Source organism: Rhipicephalus sanguineus, chromosome 6 (genome assembly GCF_013339695.2).
Source record: "Rhipicephalus sanguineus isolate Rsan-2018 chromosome 6, BIME_Rsan_1.4, whole genome shotgun sequence".
In the NCBI taxonomy this organism is placed as follows: Eukaryota; Metazoa; Arthropoda; class Arachnida; order Ixodida; family Ixodidae; genus Rhipicephalus; species Rhipicephalus sanguineus.
In genome coordinates, this window is record NC_051181.1 from 80,193,245 (window position 1) to 80,212,609 (window position 19,365).

A 19,365-nucleotide genomic window follows, 5' to 3' on the forward strand; every position below is an offset into this window, starting at 1 on the left:
ACGTACACTGTACACTAATTCGAATGACCGTCTGTGCTGCGTGCGAGCGCTCCAGTAGTGAAGAAAGATACAGCACTTTTTCGGCAACTGCCCTCGATTTTATTCAAAAATACAATCACTCTTTCCAGTCTGCTATTATCGGCTACTTTCCGAAGCACGATCGCTTACTTTTGGTGGAGGTGCCAATAGAGCCCCGTACCCATCGCTTACCGGTCCAAAAGGCATTGAAGACACTTCCGTGCTTCCTTAGTACGAATGGACCATGCGAGAGCCACTGACTTAATGAGTGCAGTTCTGCACACGTTCATGAATTCGTCGCACAGTTCCTTCCACCGTCTCACCCTTATATCTTCTTGCACTGTTTACTAAAGACAAGAACGAGAAAAACAGAAGACGACAACAAATGGTTCGCAAACTGACAAATGGTGTATTCGGATGTGGTGATGTGACGTATAAAGTTTAAGAATCACAAAGGTAGCCGTCGTGCGCGTTATGCCGGCAGCTGAATCTTCCACTAACATGCATGGCTGTGTGCAATTACAGCCATGCATGTGGTTTACCGAGCGACTCGCCTTGTAGAACAATTATGACACTCGCGCGTGTGTGTGTGTGTGTGTGTGTGTGTGTGTGTGTGTGTGTGTGTGTGTGTGTGTGTGTGTGTGTGTTAACTTATCTTGCCCACCTCTCTCCCCATCTCTCACGAAAAGTGAGCCCCTTCGGGGCGAGGGGGTGGGGGGGGGGGGGCAGGCAGGGAACTTGTACGTTTTGTTTTACTGTTTTCTCTTGGAGGGGGGGGGGGTGGAATTAACGTAATCATTGCCGTTACGCTACCATAAAACCGATGGGACAGAAAAGCACACATAGCAACCAGTGCTGTAAAATTTTGAAGTGGGGCAAAAAGTAGAGGTGTTCAGGATATCGAACAGTATACAGTCGCGATGCTTTGAATCTTGCAGAGACGGCGTAGTTTAGACGCCGAGCTGGAACCTGGATTTGAACAGTCAGACGATTCTTCTTTACCGTCCTGGTTCCTACCGTACAAGTTACGCGCAACTGCCTTGAGCCACAATTTCCTACATGTCCGGCTTATTCAGTGACCCGTGCGAAGTATCGCCACAATATGCTCGACGAGGACGCGCGTACGAGAATGGGGGACCTGTGCGGTCATTTCCTGCAGCTGCGTATACGTTTAGCCTGTTTACGCTATACCTCATTCCTCTACGAGACAGAAAGTTATCATTATGTCGTCGCATTCATGTTGCCATTAAGCGCACGCCACGACTTGAAGCGGCTCGGGAGGCCGATGCCGAAAATCTCATGTAATCAAGAAGGAACCGAAGTTTCTCGAGAGAGAAAAGAAAAAAACTATCGTTCGCATCTTACGCAACTGCCCCGGCACTTTTCCGCCTGACACATCGAAGCGCGGTGAATCGTCATCAGTCTTGGCGCCAATTAACAGCTCGCCTTTTAACCCCGCCGGTCGGTTATTGCTCGCGCCTGCCGGGGCAGCACGCTTTAACAGGTTCCCATTCTGTAATACAATTGAGCGCGCCTCGCTCGTACGTTGGAGGTCTTTCCCAGCATCGGTGATTGAGGCCTGCCAGCCGTGCCTCGCCTTGACCCGGCAAGGGAAGCGCCGAGGTGATGGCTGCGTTCACCTCCGAACAAGTGGTGCAGCCTTTATACTCCCACTCAAGCGCAGGAGGTCGCACGCAAACGTGAAGCGGGTTTAGCACGCACACACTTTCTCTTGGCTCGTTGTTTTCCGCGCTTGTTCGCGCGACGCTCGCGTTTAACGGCAAGCGAGCCGGTTGAAGGTGAAGGCCACACCTCCGCGAGCACGCGACGAGGGGCCCGAGCGTATACGACCGTGCCTCTAAGGAAGCGGCGCTAACATAGTATAAGGAGCGTGTAATTCGGGTCCGGCCATGGCTGTGATGCATGCAGCTCATAGCTCGCGTTGTCGAGGCTGGCCGTAGGGAAAGGACGGTGGCTGCGGCTACCACGTGTACGCTAACACCGGCCATCCTTGAAGCTCGGCGACCGAGGGCGCAACGCGAGCGTCTTCTAGAAGGGACACCATTACGTCCCCCTTCTGCTTCTTCCCGCACTCTCGCTTCGCGAAATGATGCTGCGTTCTCTCTGGCGGCTTCTTCACTGCCCCCTCCTCACCCGCATTGAGATCACACGATGCACGAAACGGGGCTGTGCTTGTGTGTGCGTGCGTGTTCGTGTGCTGCGCGCGTTAAGAATGACGTCTTCGCGGTCGGCGATGGAGGGGCTGAAAGAGGGAAAGTGACAGTCTATATGTATAGGCTACCGGGTGAACAGAAGGGGTTCAAATAGGAGCTTCGGCGAGGGGGTGCATAAAGCTATCCCGTATAAAGGCCGGTGATCCTCCAGGCTACGGCGTCACTTTGTTGAGAGCTCTGTGCGCAGGTACCTGCAGTCCCGGAAAGGCCCGTCGTGTACGCCACGCTTATCGGTTACATTGCTGCTGCGTCACGCGAAGACGTTCAAGAGGAATATGGTGAGCGTGCGAAACGTCCACGAGCCTTGTGCTGGATGATACTGCGGCGAAGAGTGATATGGCAGTGTATGCGACGATGCCCATCAGTAAATTCCAGAGCACAAAAGAGATCCATAGATTCGTATATCATCGATATAGTTCAGGGCTGTAGTCGGTGCTGATAGCTGAATAAAGAAACAGGTCGGGGAAGGTTTGGAAGGACATGCCAATCTCCGTTCACGAAAACTCAGACCAATCAATTAGAACCCCTAGGTTGCCCACTTGGCCGATCCTCGTTTCAAGAGACCTATACACCATATAGTTACAGAGCGCTATAAAGCTACTCAAGGGAAACTGGCATGCATGGTAACCACTTAGGCTGTTCTCAAAATATTCCTCGAAGAAAGTTTTTTAGACTATACGCGCTGTCGCGATAATCTCTTTTGTTCCGTCGGCCTATTAATGTCGGCAAGCACGCTAACCATCTAAACGTGATTATCAGGTAAGAAAGTAATTGGCTACAAAGTGCAGAGCATGACGGGGCAAGTTCATAAGCTACAGCGACTACCAAAGTGCAAAGCGTAGCGACAACAATTGTGGTCCTTTCCGCTATGGTACGGAAAGTGATTCGCTAAGCTAAGGGATTCATCGTATCCTTGATCTCAAGAGACAGTCGGGAACGCGTAGTGAAATGGAGCTATCTTGCATTTTGTTTACACGAAGCGGGCGTATGTGCACCTATAATAAACTTCAAATCAATTTTTTCTGCTTTTTCGTTAAATCTTTCCATTAAAAAAATTAGTTGGTAAATGTTACTCTCAAATGAGCATTTATCGTACTGAAAGCTAGCTTGAAAGCTTATTTTCCGTCTCTTTGTGGCATTCTGTATAGTATCTTATAGCACCGTAACAAATGTGCCTTAGATTGCGCATTGACGTACAAAATATGACAATGTGAGCGATGAGTAACGTCCACCATGCTGCGTACTCCTTTTCACTCGAGGCTGAGCATATCGAAATTAGGTTTACGTATGAAGATGTTGGAACCCGTCCAGTCCTCTGGAACGGTTAAATTTTCGTTTGTTTAGTTCACTCAAATATAATGAAGGTGGGCGAACATAATTGTTTGTCAGTGGCATTCGCGCATTTTTCAATGTGCGAATGGAGCCGTGCGTTATCCTTATTAATGTTAAATTGTTCGGCTAAAACAGCATTTACGTGCGTACCACGGCAACGTGGTTAATTTCGCTGAAATACCTTACCTTTACGCAAAAGAATGAGATACTTGTGAGTGTGCAATAGCGATATGAATGGGAAGCAAGCGGGCCACACCTACGCCTGATTCACAATACGCCTGATTCACAAGTTGTCACCCCCCCCCCGTCCTTTTTAATTACCAAAATAGGAAGAGTGTCCCCAAACTGAACTGTAAGAACAAAACCCAACTTGAGTCAATGCTTTAGCTTACTGTTTACTGCGCGTCTAATTGGTGCACGACTCCTGGTGCTTGTGCTTGAGACCAGCCTGAATACTACATTACCATGTCTCGAAATTTGCGTGCAGCTTTTCGGCGGCTCTACTCTGTTACCGAATGGTACATGTAATAGAATGAAAGCTATAATTTTTTACCAGACTGCCACATAGCACATTGTATATACCAAAGCAGCTGACATTCGCTTGTCTGACCTAAATGTATCTGATCAAGAAGACTGCGTGCATCATATCAATAAGCTGAACTCCGAGCACTTGCTGTGAACTGACCATTGACATGGCTTATCACCAACGTAGATCTCGTACAGAGTACAATGTTATTACATTAACAACGATAAGTTACACGTTGACTGATAATCGCTACACTCCGGTTTACCTTGAAGATGAACAAAATATGAAGGCAAGAATGCAACGCTGACACCGTTCTTTCGCAATCTTGGCATGGTGCATCGCCGTAAGGGCTTTTCAAGGCCTTCCAAGGTTGCTCAACCCTCTGATCATCATGTTTAGCGACGAGCATGATACATCGGCGGCGTCTCTACGTCGTAAAACTATCTAAGCGAACTATAAACGTTCGTTGCTCATCTGTACAATAAGGACAACTACTCCAACTTCTCATATTAGGTGTTTGACTCAGTGGCAGGTGCAAATGGTAGTGTTTTTTTTCTGGGTCCATGACAAAGCAGCACGTGTGCATTACGCGCCACGAAAGCGCTGTTGACTTTCTTGAGGGCCACGAGCCTGAACAAAACTTTGTAATCAGTGTAGGCTATGTGTGTGTGTTTGTGTGGCTGTATGTGTTATGAAGTTATCAGTGTATATATCATAATCATCACCCAGCACTTGGAGTAGCATGTCAGGTGAATAGCCAGGCGAATATGTGCAGCTTTTTATTAAAACATTTTTCTCTCTCTTTACCGATGACAGTACTTTTGGAGGCCAAATATGAATGGTGCGGTACCAAAATTTTCGCGACGAGCCAGACAATCTTTCCAGTCTTCGATGAATGAAATAGTGCTGCTTCTCTTAGCTCCAAGTACAAACTATGAGATTTCTCAGGATCCAACTCTTTATTTCTGCGTATTATATGCATGTTATATTTTATTCTTAATAATACTATCTGGGATTTCAGTTGCTAAAACTCCGATATGATTATGAGGCGTGTCATAGTGGAGGGCTGCGCAAATGTCGACGATCCGGTGCTCTTTAACGTGCAGCGTCATTGCACAGTACATGCGCCTGAAGCATTTCGCCTCCATAGAATTGAGACCGCCGCGGCCGGGATTGAACCAGCGACCTTCGAGTCAGCAGCCGAGGACCGTAACCACAGTACCATCGCGGGGGGCGTATTTTATTCTTGATTCGCATTTTCTTTTCGCATCAAGTCAATACGGAGGTCGACAATGTCGAAGTTTCTTCCCCGTATCAATTTAACGTTGAACACATCATCTGACTCCTGCCTCATGGAAGTGTACTTATGGGTAATTTCGAGATTTTTCTGAAATTTTGGAGAAACAGTGAGCTGTTTGCTCTCAAACTCAAGCTTTTCTATAATATTTTTTGTAGAACAAAGGTGAGACTTCTGAGAAGTGTTAGAATTGCTTTTAGACCGGTGGAGCGAATGAAAACAAAAGTACATGTGAGTTCAGGTAAGTTAAAGCACAACTCGAACTAACTTAACACTTGATAGTGAGAGCATCATTCTTTGGATTTTAGAGTTTTCGAATACGACAACATCAGCAACGCTAGAGCGACAGTCAAGTAAGCACGATGATGCACGCGAAAACTATAACAGGAACCATGGAAAATTGAGAAATAACCAATCAGATAACGCAGTGACGTTTATCTTTCCTGGCTTCCAACGCGTTAGTAGAATGAGACCATGGGATTACAAAAGTGCTTAGCCGTTAAAACAATGGTTCAAAGACAAAAATCACAGTTTCGGCGAAGCAATTGATGGTGATAGATACAAATTGGAACTTTACACGAAGGAAGGCTAGCAGCTAACTCATTCTAATCCGATTTCGCTAACTCTAGAAAACGCTGATTAAAGCGAGTGCGACCGCTCCAGGGAGCGGAGCGGTTTTCGTGCTGTTTGTCGTCTCAACACAAAGTAAGCGCTGGGAGCACACCACGTAACATATACGAGCCGTCCAGTTATCGAGATAACGCGCACGCCAGCTCTCATGACCACACACTTTTGATGAAAGGTCGCAGTTGCCGCTCGAGCGACGCAGTACCCTTACCACCACCCCCTTCCCCCGCGGCGCCTCTTCACGCTCCTTCGCCCGACGAAAGACGGGCACGGCGTTTCCTCTCTGCTTCAAGAGCTATCGACGCCAGGCCTCGTATGCGGGGCGATTTTATCGCATGTGCCCCTCGTGCAGCAGAGAAGACCGGCTCTTTTGATCTCTGCTTCAGCCGCGCTCGTCTCCAGCGCTCGCGCTCCTACTATAGCGCGTAGAACATACGATGCGCGGGGTGATGTTATAGCATGATTGATTGATGCAGCGCTAAAACACGAAGACGTAGAACTGAGGGCACAGGACAGCGCTTGTCCTGTGCCCTCAGTTCTACGCCTTCGTGTTTTAGTGCTGCATCAATCATGCGAGTATTCCGACTAGCCCAACTTTCCATTCTAATGCAGTGACCGTATTGATTTCGACATTACACGGAGCGTCACGGCGACGGCAAAAACCCGCCGAAAGTGTCTATATATTTGCTATCGCAAAAAGAAAAAAAGGAAAATCGAGATATCGACCAACGTCTAGCGCTCGGATGCTGCGTTGTACAAAAAAGTTTGCAAATCACGCAGTATTTCTCGTTCTTTTCCCGTCCAGTTTCTTACGCAAGGATAATGACACTCGTAACTTCAGATGCCACGATAATCATAGAAAATGTATTTTAACGCGTATGCGTTTTACAGGGGATGAAAAAAGCTCGAGCGATTTATGTCTTCTTACAGTATCGTAACACAAACGAGCGACACCAGTTTCTTCCTATGACAGAAGTCCATCACGAAGATTGCGTTTTCGCTATAGCCCACTTTACTGTCATCTTCAGAGAAATGTTTCTTATAGTCATCACCCAGTTTAGTGGCCCAGCGATTTCTGCTTTCCGTCGTGGAGCCTCCGTTTTAATTTCGATCGCTGGTTTGGGAAATACCCGTTGGTGCATTCATATTAGGCGAGCGTTAGCAAAATTTGTTTTATCAATATTACTTGACGTGTCTTTATGCATGATCTGGCGGCTGTTCAGGATTTATGCCGGCGCCAAAGCAACACCAAACTTTCTACCAGTGACGATGGCTGGGACGTAAGCCCTTTCTATAAAAAGCTGGAGGACGCTTGAGCTTCGCCTCAAGAGTAGAACGCGGTAGCGCAATCGGGTCCCGTTCTCATCGCCTTCTCAATCGGTAGCCTCGCTTCGTTTCTCGTTGGACAGCCCAGCCATGCCCCAAGGAAAGGAACGTCTGTACGCGTAACATTAGCCATTTAAAGCTATTTGAGAATGCCTACCGCATGTACAAGGCCAAAATGGGAGCCGACAGATGGATACACAGGATAGGTTTGAAACAGGAGAAAGTGCCTTAGAGCAGGCTGGCCGACGTTTCGATAGGTGGACCTATCTTTGTCAAAGGCGCCTTGTCATCCCTGGCGTGTTAGTTTTAAAGGGTTAGTGTTGACGTCATATCCAGCGGTGGCGCTGTTGGTAATTTCTGCCTGGAAAGAAAAAAAAAGTCGGAAGCGGCAGAGTGTAGCTCTTGCACATCATTTCAGTTGTACAGTTGCTAAGTGCCCACTACGCCATGATTCTTCCTTTTGCGAATCAGCCGAGAACCCACTATGCACCCGTAAGATAACACGCGAACCTACGCAGCTGCTCACTTTGTTGATGCTTTTGTTGCTGCTGATGATGATTAAATATATCTGCGCGCTTTGTAATGGGTGGGCTTTTAAACCCCTTGCTCGTTGTGCAATCTACATATCTTGACATCTAGTGCTATTCTACGCTTCTGCCACGCAACGTTACATACGTTAAGGAGACTTCTCGCATCGTAAGACATTCGCATTGGTTTTCTTTCGGAAGCAGTTCCAAGCAATGATATTGCTTGGTGGTCGAACACCTGCGTGCCGCGCAGAAGGCCCGGTTAATTAATTTGCATCTATCGCAAATTTTCGGTCACGGACAACACTGATTTTTTGTTCACAACCAACGATGCCGAAGCCGACGCCGGAATTTATGCGAAGCGAGCTCTTTAAGGCTGTCGAGTTAATAGTGGAGCGAACGCAGCCCAACAGCGCATGGGGACAAAGAAGGGTGACACAGACACCGCACTTACTTACAGCACATTCATTCGTAGTACTGGAAGGATGAACTTATACATATGCCACCGATATGGACCCCAACCAGCAAAAATTACGCAATCATTTTCACATGATGTTTACTTTGTCCCTGTCTTCTATTCCGCTGTGTTCCTTTCAATGTTTTACCAACACGCCCAAGCTTCTACGCTAAGTCGCTTTATAAACGTGATCTCTCCCTTTCGGCCTTAGACCATATAAAGCGGTAGCGTAAAACTACCTCACTTCAATGACGCTCTATTGGCACGATTCAGCTACGAGCAGTTGAAAATTCGCCAACCGTTCACATCCGCGCTTCAGGAACTTCCATCAAACTCAAGCAGGCGCTAGTGTCGCCAGATCTTTGTTTCATCAGCATTTACTGACTCTACGTCCGAATCGCACTATTGCCACTTAATCATCCGACGAAACCGTACACCTATCACAAATTCGAATGGTTTCGGGGTTAGGACTTCTGCGGACGAACTACCTGTTTGTGTACTTCGAATGGCAACGAGGCTTCCGAGTTGTTCTGTGGAGTTTGACATTCCAAAACAACAGCAGCCCTGGCTGAAGGCATGTATAGGTCTCCTGAAACAACGATCCTTTTTCATATATGTACGTACATACACGCATACGCGTTGTGTAACTGCAACCACCGTTGCCTATTGTCGAGACTGAGTGCGCGCAAGATAGCGCTAGCGCTAGCGCTAAGAGACGCATCGAGCCCCATATTATTCAAGCTAACTTAATCCGAAATATTTTGCATTCTCTTCTTTCGTCTTCTAAGCAAGGAGCGTGAACGTGTGCTTACTGGAGGAAATACCGTACTACCAGGCATGCAGTCGAAATTCATGCAAGTTCTTAAAATGTCCTTATTACATGGGCTTGTGATGTTTATACCAGTAGGAGGCGCTGGCAGCGCCCGTTCGCATCTCAGTCAGGCTTGTTCGTCTGGCAAAATTTATATATTTTATATATTTATGTACATTTTTTGCAGTTTTATATTCGCCGCGACTTGCTTTTCTGTAAGGCTTGCTCGCTTGACAGGGAAGCAAGCCGCGAAGCATGTGTAGGTCTCCCGACACATGCCTCGTCATATTCCTTTGCCTCACACCTAATCTTTTCTTTCAGGGCCCCATGGTGAAACTGTTTCTTCTAGCCGTTCTGGCGGTGGCATACGCACAGCAGGTAAGACAGATGACGACAACTGTACCTGTCAACATTGTCAACATAGGGGTAATAGTGCACAGTCATTTAGAAACTGAAGACACTTTATGACGCACTTCCACACATTAAATTGTAGCCTACATTCTTCTTTCGCCAATTACCTGCTTACCACGAGTCATCCTCTCAAAAGGAAGGAAAAAATGTACTCATTCATGAGCGACGCATGGAATGCGCGAAATTAGGCAAGCATATCGTAAAGAGCAGCGCCTACTAAGTTGTTTTAGCCGACTGCCTGCAAGAAAATTCTCAGAGCAGTAAAAACGAAAATTCTGACTTGGAAGGCGCGAGTAAGGAGAACATCTGTAGCTACTTCAACGAAGTGGAGTTAGAAAGCGTTGCCTTGATAAATTATGAAAGAAACAGGTTTTTTTTTTCTGTTTACAAAGAAGTGGACACACATTCAAAGTAAATTAGTGAACATTTCCATTTTCTGCCAATGTTGGTTCTAAAGTGATACAGAGACCTGCTTTCTGTATAGATATAGTTATGGTAATATTATTATTTTGCACTTCTTACCACACATGCCGATGAAACTTCTTCGGGCCGTCTCCTTGTAATGTACATTTCGTTTTAGTAACATCAGTGCTTTATTCTCGCGCCTACCACCAAAAGCGTCGAATGCTCGCAAGAGGAAGTTGTGAGCGGTGATATCGGGCCTTGCTGGGATGAAATTATTTCGAAACGATGGCTGTTGTTTCTTCGGGGTATGCCGCGTGTTGCTACAGCTGACGGCCATCACACGTGCACTTAACTGTACACAGGTATGAGCTGTCAGGATGACAATTCTGTGGCGTCGCTGAGTTCTTTTGCCTCTGCGAAACAAATGTCAGAACTGTGCATTCTTTGTCTTAATAAACGACGGCGGCCGTCGCGGTGAATTACGGTCACCCAATTTGTCTTCAGTAGGTCTTTATTGCCTTGCCTTTTGTACACAAAAGAGCTCTTAGTCTTTGTTCACGTTTCGCTTTAGTTTTAGAGAGTTCTCGAAACGAGTGCACGTGTGTTCTTAGTTTTTTTTTCGGGTTGTTTTTTTTTGCTCCAGCATTTCCGACGTTACCTGACCGAGTCCTTAAATTTAAGGCGTGAGTAATGCTACACGTCTCTGTGTGTTCTTGTATATGCTTGCGTTCTTTTCTAGGAGTTCATATTTCCGGAAGGGATATCAAAATATATCTTTTATATTGCGTATAAAAGACACTTCATGCGCAATAGAAAATATTCGCAAGGTATGCAGCAGTTTTCCACTTGACATATCAAAAATAGTGTTGCGTGAGGATTAGCGGGTCTGCACCCCCCCCTAAAAAAAGAAAGAAAAAAAGACACGCCTTGCACAAGAATTTTTTGTGTGAGAAAACTGCAATCAATCCTAATGCTAGGTATATATCATCATGAAGCTGGCAGGCAAACAGCAAATATTTCTTGTGATATAAAATCTTAGTGAATTCGGCCCCAGATCTTCGCCTGTCTTAGGTCAGATATAATGTACGGACGCAACGTATAGTCGTATGCCTGTATACACATCGGTTTGCCCAGAAGTCACTTAATGAACAATGGACTAGATGGTAGCTCTATTTTGACAAAACGGCATAGCATTCCGCTTTCATTTCACCTTCGTATTGCTGAGCGAATTAATAAATAAACCTGTGCATGGTATAACAAAGCAATGGGGAATAGCGTTCAGCCCAAGATGTCTCGAGCTCTTGCTGCATGTGCAGCCCTCAATACCGGCCGGCCCTGATCATCGGGGTCGTCACTATTCTGGGATATCTGTCCAGGTTAGCTGCAGTGTACCCTCAAGCACCAGCAAGCTGGTTTTTCCTAGCGACACCGTCACGTGAAATAGTATAAGACATAGAAGGAAAACGCAAGCACGATAAAGTGAAGAAGAGCACTCACCAAGCTTTTATGCCTTCCTCGCATTCTCATTTGCGCTTGCTAATTTACTGTGCCTCATACGATATCTTGCCGACAAGCCCATACTGCAACGCTCGTTCTGTTTTGATTTGCAGGACTACGACAACTCTCCGCCCGAGCCGTACGAGTTCAAGTACGACGTGACGGACGAAGAAGGCAACACGCAGATGCACCAGCAGTCCAGCGACGGTTCGGGCACCGTTCGCGGCTCGTACGGCTACACGGACAAGGACGGCCTCTTCCGCCTTGTCGAGTACGTCGCGGACGCCATGGGTTTCCGGGCCATGATCAAGACGAACGAACCCGGAACCAAGTCCGGGGGCTCGGCCGACGCCCCCGTGGAGTCTTCCGCGCCTGAGCAATAAGCTAACACTTTGACAAAACGGCTTGGCGGGATATGTCGTAAAAAGTTACTGTAGATACAGAAGCGATGGTGACGAAACAGAAAAAGGAAAGTGTGGTAGCCTTATCTGCCACTTTGCCCTGCAACGGGACGATGCAGAAAGCGTTGCATTCCATATGAAAACCCGCCGAGTCGAATTTTGCACTGCCGCCGACTTGAGCTCGAGATATCCGAAGAAATTGAAACGTACTGCATCCGTTTCTGGGTTCATCAACGTCACCTGCAAGAGCAAGGTGTGTTTTAAAGGGTGCTGTCTAGTGAATGACGTTCAGGTTCGTGCTTCCATGAGGTTGTGCCTAAAGAGCGTTCGCCTGTAGCTCAGCGTGCTCCAGGTACTCGATGCAACCGGTACCGATGTGTCGCCATTCAGCTGAGATGGCAGGGAATCCGGTGGTACCGAGTCCATCCCTGGCTAATTAATGCTCGTGTAAGGTTGGAAAGTTGGTCACTGAAGTAACCTCTCGGTACTTCGGTGTCTCACCTGCTTACAGCAGCGTTTATTTTCGACACATATTACACGGCCAAATAGAAACGGAAAGCTTTAACGCCACTCGACTCAGGTATAGCTTTTAATGATCGGGCTATCTTTTCTTCAGTGAACGACACTGCGTTGTGACGGCTCCGTTCTGCGTCTGAATGGGAACGACACTTCATTTTCTGAAGGAAGCAACCTCGAGTTGTGTGAGATTGAAACCTTTGTAGTTTTGTGAAAACATATTCGCTGCGTTTTCGTATTGCTGTAAATGTAAGAGGCTGGCGCATTATTAGAATGGCGAGTGCTTTTGAACAATGTGCTGCGAAGAGCTGTCACATCGGAGTAGGCTTAAGAGACCAATATATGCAATCGCTTTTTCAAGTTGGCACGTGCCATTAAGCTGTTAGTGCCTGACATATTAACATGAGCGTTGCTTGTTCATTGTTCTTTCTGTGCTTGTAAGACTTAGGCACTAATTCTAAACGGGTTCTGTGTTTTTGTCATGTTTGTGTTACGCAACACACAAAAATGTGCGCGGCCGCCCACTATATTTTCTTCACTTGTGGTAGTACTTTTCTTTAATTAATGGCCCTCGTTGACTCTTGTATTCTGCTGCAATATGCGACTAACTGGGAAAAAGTGCAAACTTTCTATAGCTTCTTGTGTGTGGTGTTCATTGTCTTGTCCTAAGTGTGGGCGTCTTCGAGAGAAGTTTATTTATTTATTAGCGCTTCTGTGATGTCAGTGTGAGTACACATCGTTGCTTACACATCTGTGACGTGCATGCCTTCAATGCATATAAAAGAATGTTCCTGCCATAAGCGTTTCTACTGTTTGCCTGCGTTCTAGTTGCTGCAAATGTGGTGCGTGACAAAGGGGTTTTTGCGGGCACAAATTTCGACTCTCAGAGATTTGTGAGCGGGATTGCATGTCATGCTTGCATTCGCTATGGCAGTTTGCTTGGTAATACAAACATAGCCGACTTTTCTGGTGCTACAACCTTTTAACACGAAAGTGTTTTATGCCGGGGTCCACCAAGACTTCAGTGACGTATTTCCGTCACGGAAATGACGTCGAAAAAATGTACGCGATCAGATGGCAAAGAAAAAAAGTTCCGTCAACGGGCATCGAACCCACGACCGCTCGGTCCGCAACATCAGATGCCGGGCGCGCTATCCACTGCCCCACGGTCACAGACTCTGGACGCTTCACAAACGCGCCTTTTATATCTACCACTCTCCCGGTCGTCGGGGTGGTGTTGCCCTTTGGGAGCGGCAAAGTAAAGTAATTCATCATTACTGTGGCTTCCGCGATTAGTACCTGCAACGCGTTACACGTTCGTCCCATTCGGCGCGTTTTCAATAGAAGTGCAATTTTGTCAATGCCTTAGCACACCGCGAGGTGGCGACCTTAACGCAAGCGTTGTAAAAGCATCGGCCTCGCTCATAGCATCACGCTAATCAAACCAAAAAAATTACACCATCTCCCGCTAAAGGGGACCATGAGGCGATGCGAAGCCGGAGCACTTGCACGATCGCGTTCCGTTGGCGTTCGTTGGGCATGCTACCGACCTCGCGTCGTGGAACGCGAAGAGGGACGCTACGCGCGTCGTATCTTCCATCTAGCCTGGCCGTTAATTTTCGCAGGGTGAGCGGGGAACGCGGTCGACAGGCGGGCGAGAGGGGGGCAGCGTGGGAGAGGAGAGAGAAGCGGAGGGGACGCGCATGCGCTCGAGCTCATCGCGGCGTTGCGCAGGAGAGAATTTCGGCATGTCTAGCCCCCGTTTCAGAGGAAGAGTGGAAAGGGGAGGGGAGAGGGGGAGGGGAGAGGGAAAGGGGAGGGAAAGTGGAGAGGAGAGGGGAGAGGGTAAGTGGAGAGGAGGTGTGTGGAGAGGGTATGCGCATGCGCAGTAAGGGTGGTCACGCCGCACACCACCACCACCGGATTGAGCTCCGCCTTAAGATACTTCGCATCTAAAATAGCTCTGCGACGCGCGCCTGCCTCACCTGGCTGTAACACGGCGTTCCCCGCCTACGCGCTCGCCCCGAGAAAAATTGCGGCCGGGCTCCGGGGCGGCACGACGCGCTTTGCGTTTCCCTTGCGGCCGTGATGTTCAATCACACTTTAACATGCCGCAGGATGGCGACCAAGTTCTGCGTCCAATATGCGACGCTCTTCTAGCTATCACAACTCGTTTTCACCGCCAACTACTGCAGCTAACACAAGGTTTTGTGTAATCATTTAACATGGACGTTGGTCGTCGGCATGGAGATGTACCACCAAGCAACAAAGTGGGTGCATCCACGTTAAACGGTGCTATACCTGCCAGACATCAATATACATTGTGCAAACTATCTTATATCAAAGTACAGTAAAGATTCAGTTACTTCTATAAGGGCACGTTTTACTTTCGTGTTATTCCGATTCCTATGTCGGAGGGATCAACCATGTTTTTTTTGTAGACTTCTTCCTCGGGATGATGAATTTTGCTTCATTTCATTTTGTAGCAGCGTCTAGTTTATACAGCGATCCTTTGGATAAGTAGCGTTCCGTTCTCTGACTTGTAGTACGCCTAATAAAACGTTTCTTTTGCGGAGTATTCCGTTGCTTTTCATGTGAGTACAAAACACTGCGTCGACTGGTCCCTGTGCAAGCTACGGTCACAGAAACCCGAACGGCGTCGTACTTCAAAAGTGACGACGGTAGACATGTCGCTCGTACGTAATTGTGCGAAGAACGCTGCGAGCATCACAGAAATATATAACGATACAAGTTCAAGAGTTTACGAAACACGCATTTCTTTGTGAATCCGCAAACGAGGTGTCCTAGGAGTACAATATTTCAAGCACAACACCGGAGAATACGGAAACAGTTACATGTATCTCGGGCAATAAACCCATCGTACCCGCGCGCTGAAACTAGGCGTGCGTAGTGGTGGGGTGGGGGGAGTCATAGCATAGAGACTAACTCGCTTAGCAAGTTCCATAAGATCAATGTTTGAAGCCGTGTCTTCGTATACGTATCCTCGCCAACACACATGATATTCGCAGTTGTGTTCAAAATATAGGGAAGCCAACACCATGCGATTTCTCATTATTCTAGTTTTACGCGTTCTTGTTACTTGAGCACTTGCGCCATTGAAGTGATCTGGCGCAGAAAAAGACTTAAATGGGTTTTTTTTTCCCTAAAGAGAACGAATAGCTGTGGCATGGAATTCAGCAATAAATTTTCATGTCAGACATCAGATGTTGCGTTGAACTTGCCGTTGTAATTAAAGCTTTTCTTTTAGAGCGAGACTGCAAATGGTTAAGGCTTTGTGCATTTTGTCCTGTGCGCCAACCAAAAGCTAGTTTCTCCCGTCTCCGCGAGGTGGTGGTAGTCGTCTATGCTGGATCAGTCGCATGTCAGAGGGGGGCGCGACTCTAGCAGACCAGTCCTCCAGCCTGGTCTGTATATGCGAGTTTGTGCTCCTTAATGACGTCTCCCACGCTTGTAGCGAAATCTAGCCCCCCCCCCCCCCCCGTCCAGCCTGGCTCCCCCATTTCCACTCTCACTTCGTGTCAATAACGTTCACTACTTCTCCTCCTCCATCTATCAGAGGGCTTATTCGGCGGCGATAGAGAGGGGTTTTTCATCTCACGTGTGTCCTCGCTCGCGAAGGTTCGTGGCCTGGCGCACTCTAAGCGGATGATCCTGTCGGCACGAGCGGGCTACAAGAAAACGCGATGCGCTTGCGAATCGGCAGCCCGAAATTGCGTGTACGGTGTTGTGGCGGGCCTTCGTCTCTCGGTCGGCGGGGCTTGCAGATGTGCGGACGCCTGCTGCGCACGTTGGTTTAAACTATCTCTTCTCTCCAAGATAATTAATCACCACTGATCAAGCCAATGAGCCCGTACCTTTGTTCAAAATCATACGTCACCTCTGTGCCGTGTGCCGAACAGCTTCCCTGGCCATCCGCCTTCAGAATGGCTCACAATCTTTTTTTACCTACTTCACTTACTGAGAACCGAACGGCAATACCAATTATGACACGCATTCATAAGACAAAGAGTTGCTGGATGACTTTATGGTTTTAAAGCGAGTGACGATATAAACAGTCCTTAGGAACGGCGTTTCTTCCGCTGATTTTTAACACCCCGCTGAAGTGGAAGGCCCTGGACGATTAAATTAAAATTACATGAATAAGATTTGATTGACGTGCAAAACCAGAGTACCACTATGGGGCACGCATCAGCGGCCGGGGACTCCGAATTAATGTGGACAACATGGAATTCCTCTGCCGTGCATTTAACCCTTTCGAACGCCACAAGAACTGTCTGTCAATGCGTCAAACTGATACAACGTTATTCCAAGGCCCTCGATAGTCTATTGCAACAAAAATAATGTCACAATACGCTAATTTATGCCTGTTATAGTAATTATGCCCAATTAAATTGTAATGAGATATCTATTTATTGTGAAGTCATTCATGCCTTGTTTTTGCATAAGTAGAATCAAATCTTAGGCTAGAAATATAGCGCAAATTCATTCTCGGTTATGTCAATTTTGAGCAAAAAAATTTACACTTTAGATGTGGCTCGCGAGAAGCGGCACGTCGAAGGACTCGTCGATCGTGGTAGTGCCTTCGGCAAAGTAATCGTATGCGACAGTACACTGCAAAACAAGTTAAATGAACTTAAATTTATAATGCAGGAGGTTCAATTCATCCAAAGCTCAATGTACCTGGCCCTTTCTTAGCCGCTAGTAGATACAGCTAACAAAAACAAGCGGTGCACACAGTTGTGCCCGTAGCGTTTCAAAGGGCTAAGCCTAAATGCGCCGGGCTTTTTTATTTTGCCTCTCTCGAAATGCGGTCTTCATTGCCGGGAATCGAACTCGCACCCTCGAACGTAGCAGCGGAACACTTTAGTCGCTGAACCACCACGCCACGTAGGAGGCCGTGGATAAAACAGGGCTAACGCGATCATCTTATATTAACACGTGCGTATCCTTAAGCGGTTTATCGCGCGATAGGGGCTGTCACTTTTCTTTCTCTTTTCCATACGCGCTCAGGGTAGCTGCCTTAAATGATGACGTGCACGTGTCTTCGAATTCCGTGACAGACGGTAGGTGGGCGGTAACTGGCCTCATGCCACGATCTTAAAAACGAGTTACGGGTATACACTAAACGGGGATCATTTCTTCTGGTAGACGGTCACTCGCCACTACAGGCACGCTTGCGGCGAAACCAGGGAAGTGTCTTTGTTTTTCATTACGGGGGCACCATTTCGCCCCAAACACAGTAACTTTTCTTCGCTCCTACGTCGTCCGTCGACTTCAAGTACAGTGGCTCAGGGTGGCCGCACTCCGAGGAGCGCCATTGCATCCGGCACGGCCGCGCGTCCAATCAAAGCGGTGCAAGCGCACGCGAGCACGCTGCTATTGCTTTACTACAGCCAAGCAAGAGCGGCGCCACGGCCATGGCGGCTACATCGTAGCGGCGAACTCCAGCGCTTAGCAGACGACGCGAAGTATCACCCGTTGGTCTCTCTGCGCATGCGCCGCTAAGCTTCGGTGCACGACCGCGCCAGCTGCAATGGCGCTCGGCGGAGCGCAGACACGCTCAGCCGTGTTCACCCTAAGAGTGCACTCCACTGTACGTGGCGTGCGTGGCGATATTCTGCGATCTCGCTTCCTCTCAACCAAAGCGTGACCAAGTGGAGCGATACATCGCTCTGCTGAACTCACCTTTGATACAAGAATAACTTAGCAGAATGTGTGTGCGCGATTGTGCCTGGTGTTTCCTATGGGTTCTCGTTTGAAAGTCGTTCCAAGGACGTGCATAAAGCCTCAGTTCGATTCAGTAATGTAAGGCAGTGGCGTAGCCAGAGCGTGGGAGGGGAGGGGGGGGCGCCGGGACCGTGCCCCCTTGCCTCCGAATTTTTTTTTTTGCCATGGCATACAGAGCTCAAGATGACACTCGATGACATCTGCTTCATGGGTTCGAAACAGCGCGTAAAGTACGAGGCACAGAAAGAGACAGACAGGACCAGGCGCTGAACTACCAACAATGCTTCGAACGCAGTCATTCGCAGTTACCGAGATTCCCGAGCCAGAGAAATCTATGAAGCCTACGAAATTTATGACGTCGGGCCAGCATGTGTCAGTTCACCTTCGATAGCGTTAACAGACAAAGAGATTAGCTATCTGCACCGTTAATTTCATGCGTTGTATAGGGTAGGGCGCATGCGTTTTTCAATGTCACTCCCCCTCCTCTCATGTGAAAAGCCTATTTATTCGTGTTCGCACAAATAAAAAGCATTGTTGGTAGTTTAGGGCCTGGTTCTGTCAGTTTCTTTCTGTGTCCTCGTACTTTACGCGCTGTTTCGAACCCATGATGCCTTACCAACAAGCTCAAACCCATACCCTTTTAAAGCACATCTGCCTGCCCGACCCCCACTCCAGATCAAGGAGGTGCCCCCCGAAAAAAATTTTTGGCTACGCCCCTCAGGTAAGGTTACTTTAGACACGTATGTTTTGTTTTCCACAAGGTTTTCAACAAAAAGTTAATATACAAGATAGATAAGATAATAAAAAATTCTCAAGTATTTAAATGGTTTTCAGCCTACCTAACAAATCGTGAACAATTTGTTGTCCTTGATGACCACTGCTCGAACGCACAGCCTGTTGATTCTTGCGTTTCCCAGGAATCCGCGCTAGAACCACTACATTTCCTCCCGTTTATTAATGATATTAGTGATGACATTTCTGTCAAAATCAAACTTTACGCTGATGACTGTGTCCTTTATAAAGAAATATGCTGTCCCTCGGACCAACACATAACAAATAGTGCTCTACAAAGAGTGGCTTCTTAGTGTGACCATACGTAAATGGCCATTAACTTCGGAAAAAACAGTGTTTATGCAAATCACTGATAAAAATCCATTGAAGTTTGACTACTGCACCAACCACACCAAACTTTCCGAAGTCAGGCATTACAAATCTCAGGTAATGGATAACAG

The 19,365-nt window shown here is 47.4% G+C and overlaps 1 protein-coding gene across 1 annotated transcript; it reads left to right on the forward strand.

The window, feature by feature from the left end:
• Positions 1-2,314: 2,314 nt before the first annotated feature.
• Positions 2,315-13,168, forward strand: LOC119395939 (cuticle protein 10.9). The gene is made up of 3 exons (XM_037662972.2): positions 2,315-2,530; positions 9,477-9,533; positions 11,582-13,168. The coding sequence occupies exons 1-3, from the start codon at positions 2,528-2,530 to the stop codon at positions 11,849-11,851; spliced, it is 330 nt and encodes a 109-aa protein (XP_037518900.1). The 5' UTR covers positions 2,315-2,527; the 3' UTR covers positions 11,852-13,168.
• Positions 13,169-19,365: the final 6,197 nt, after the last annotated feature.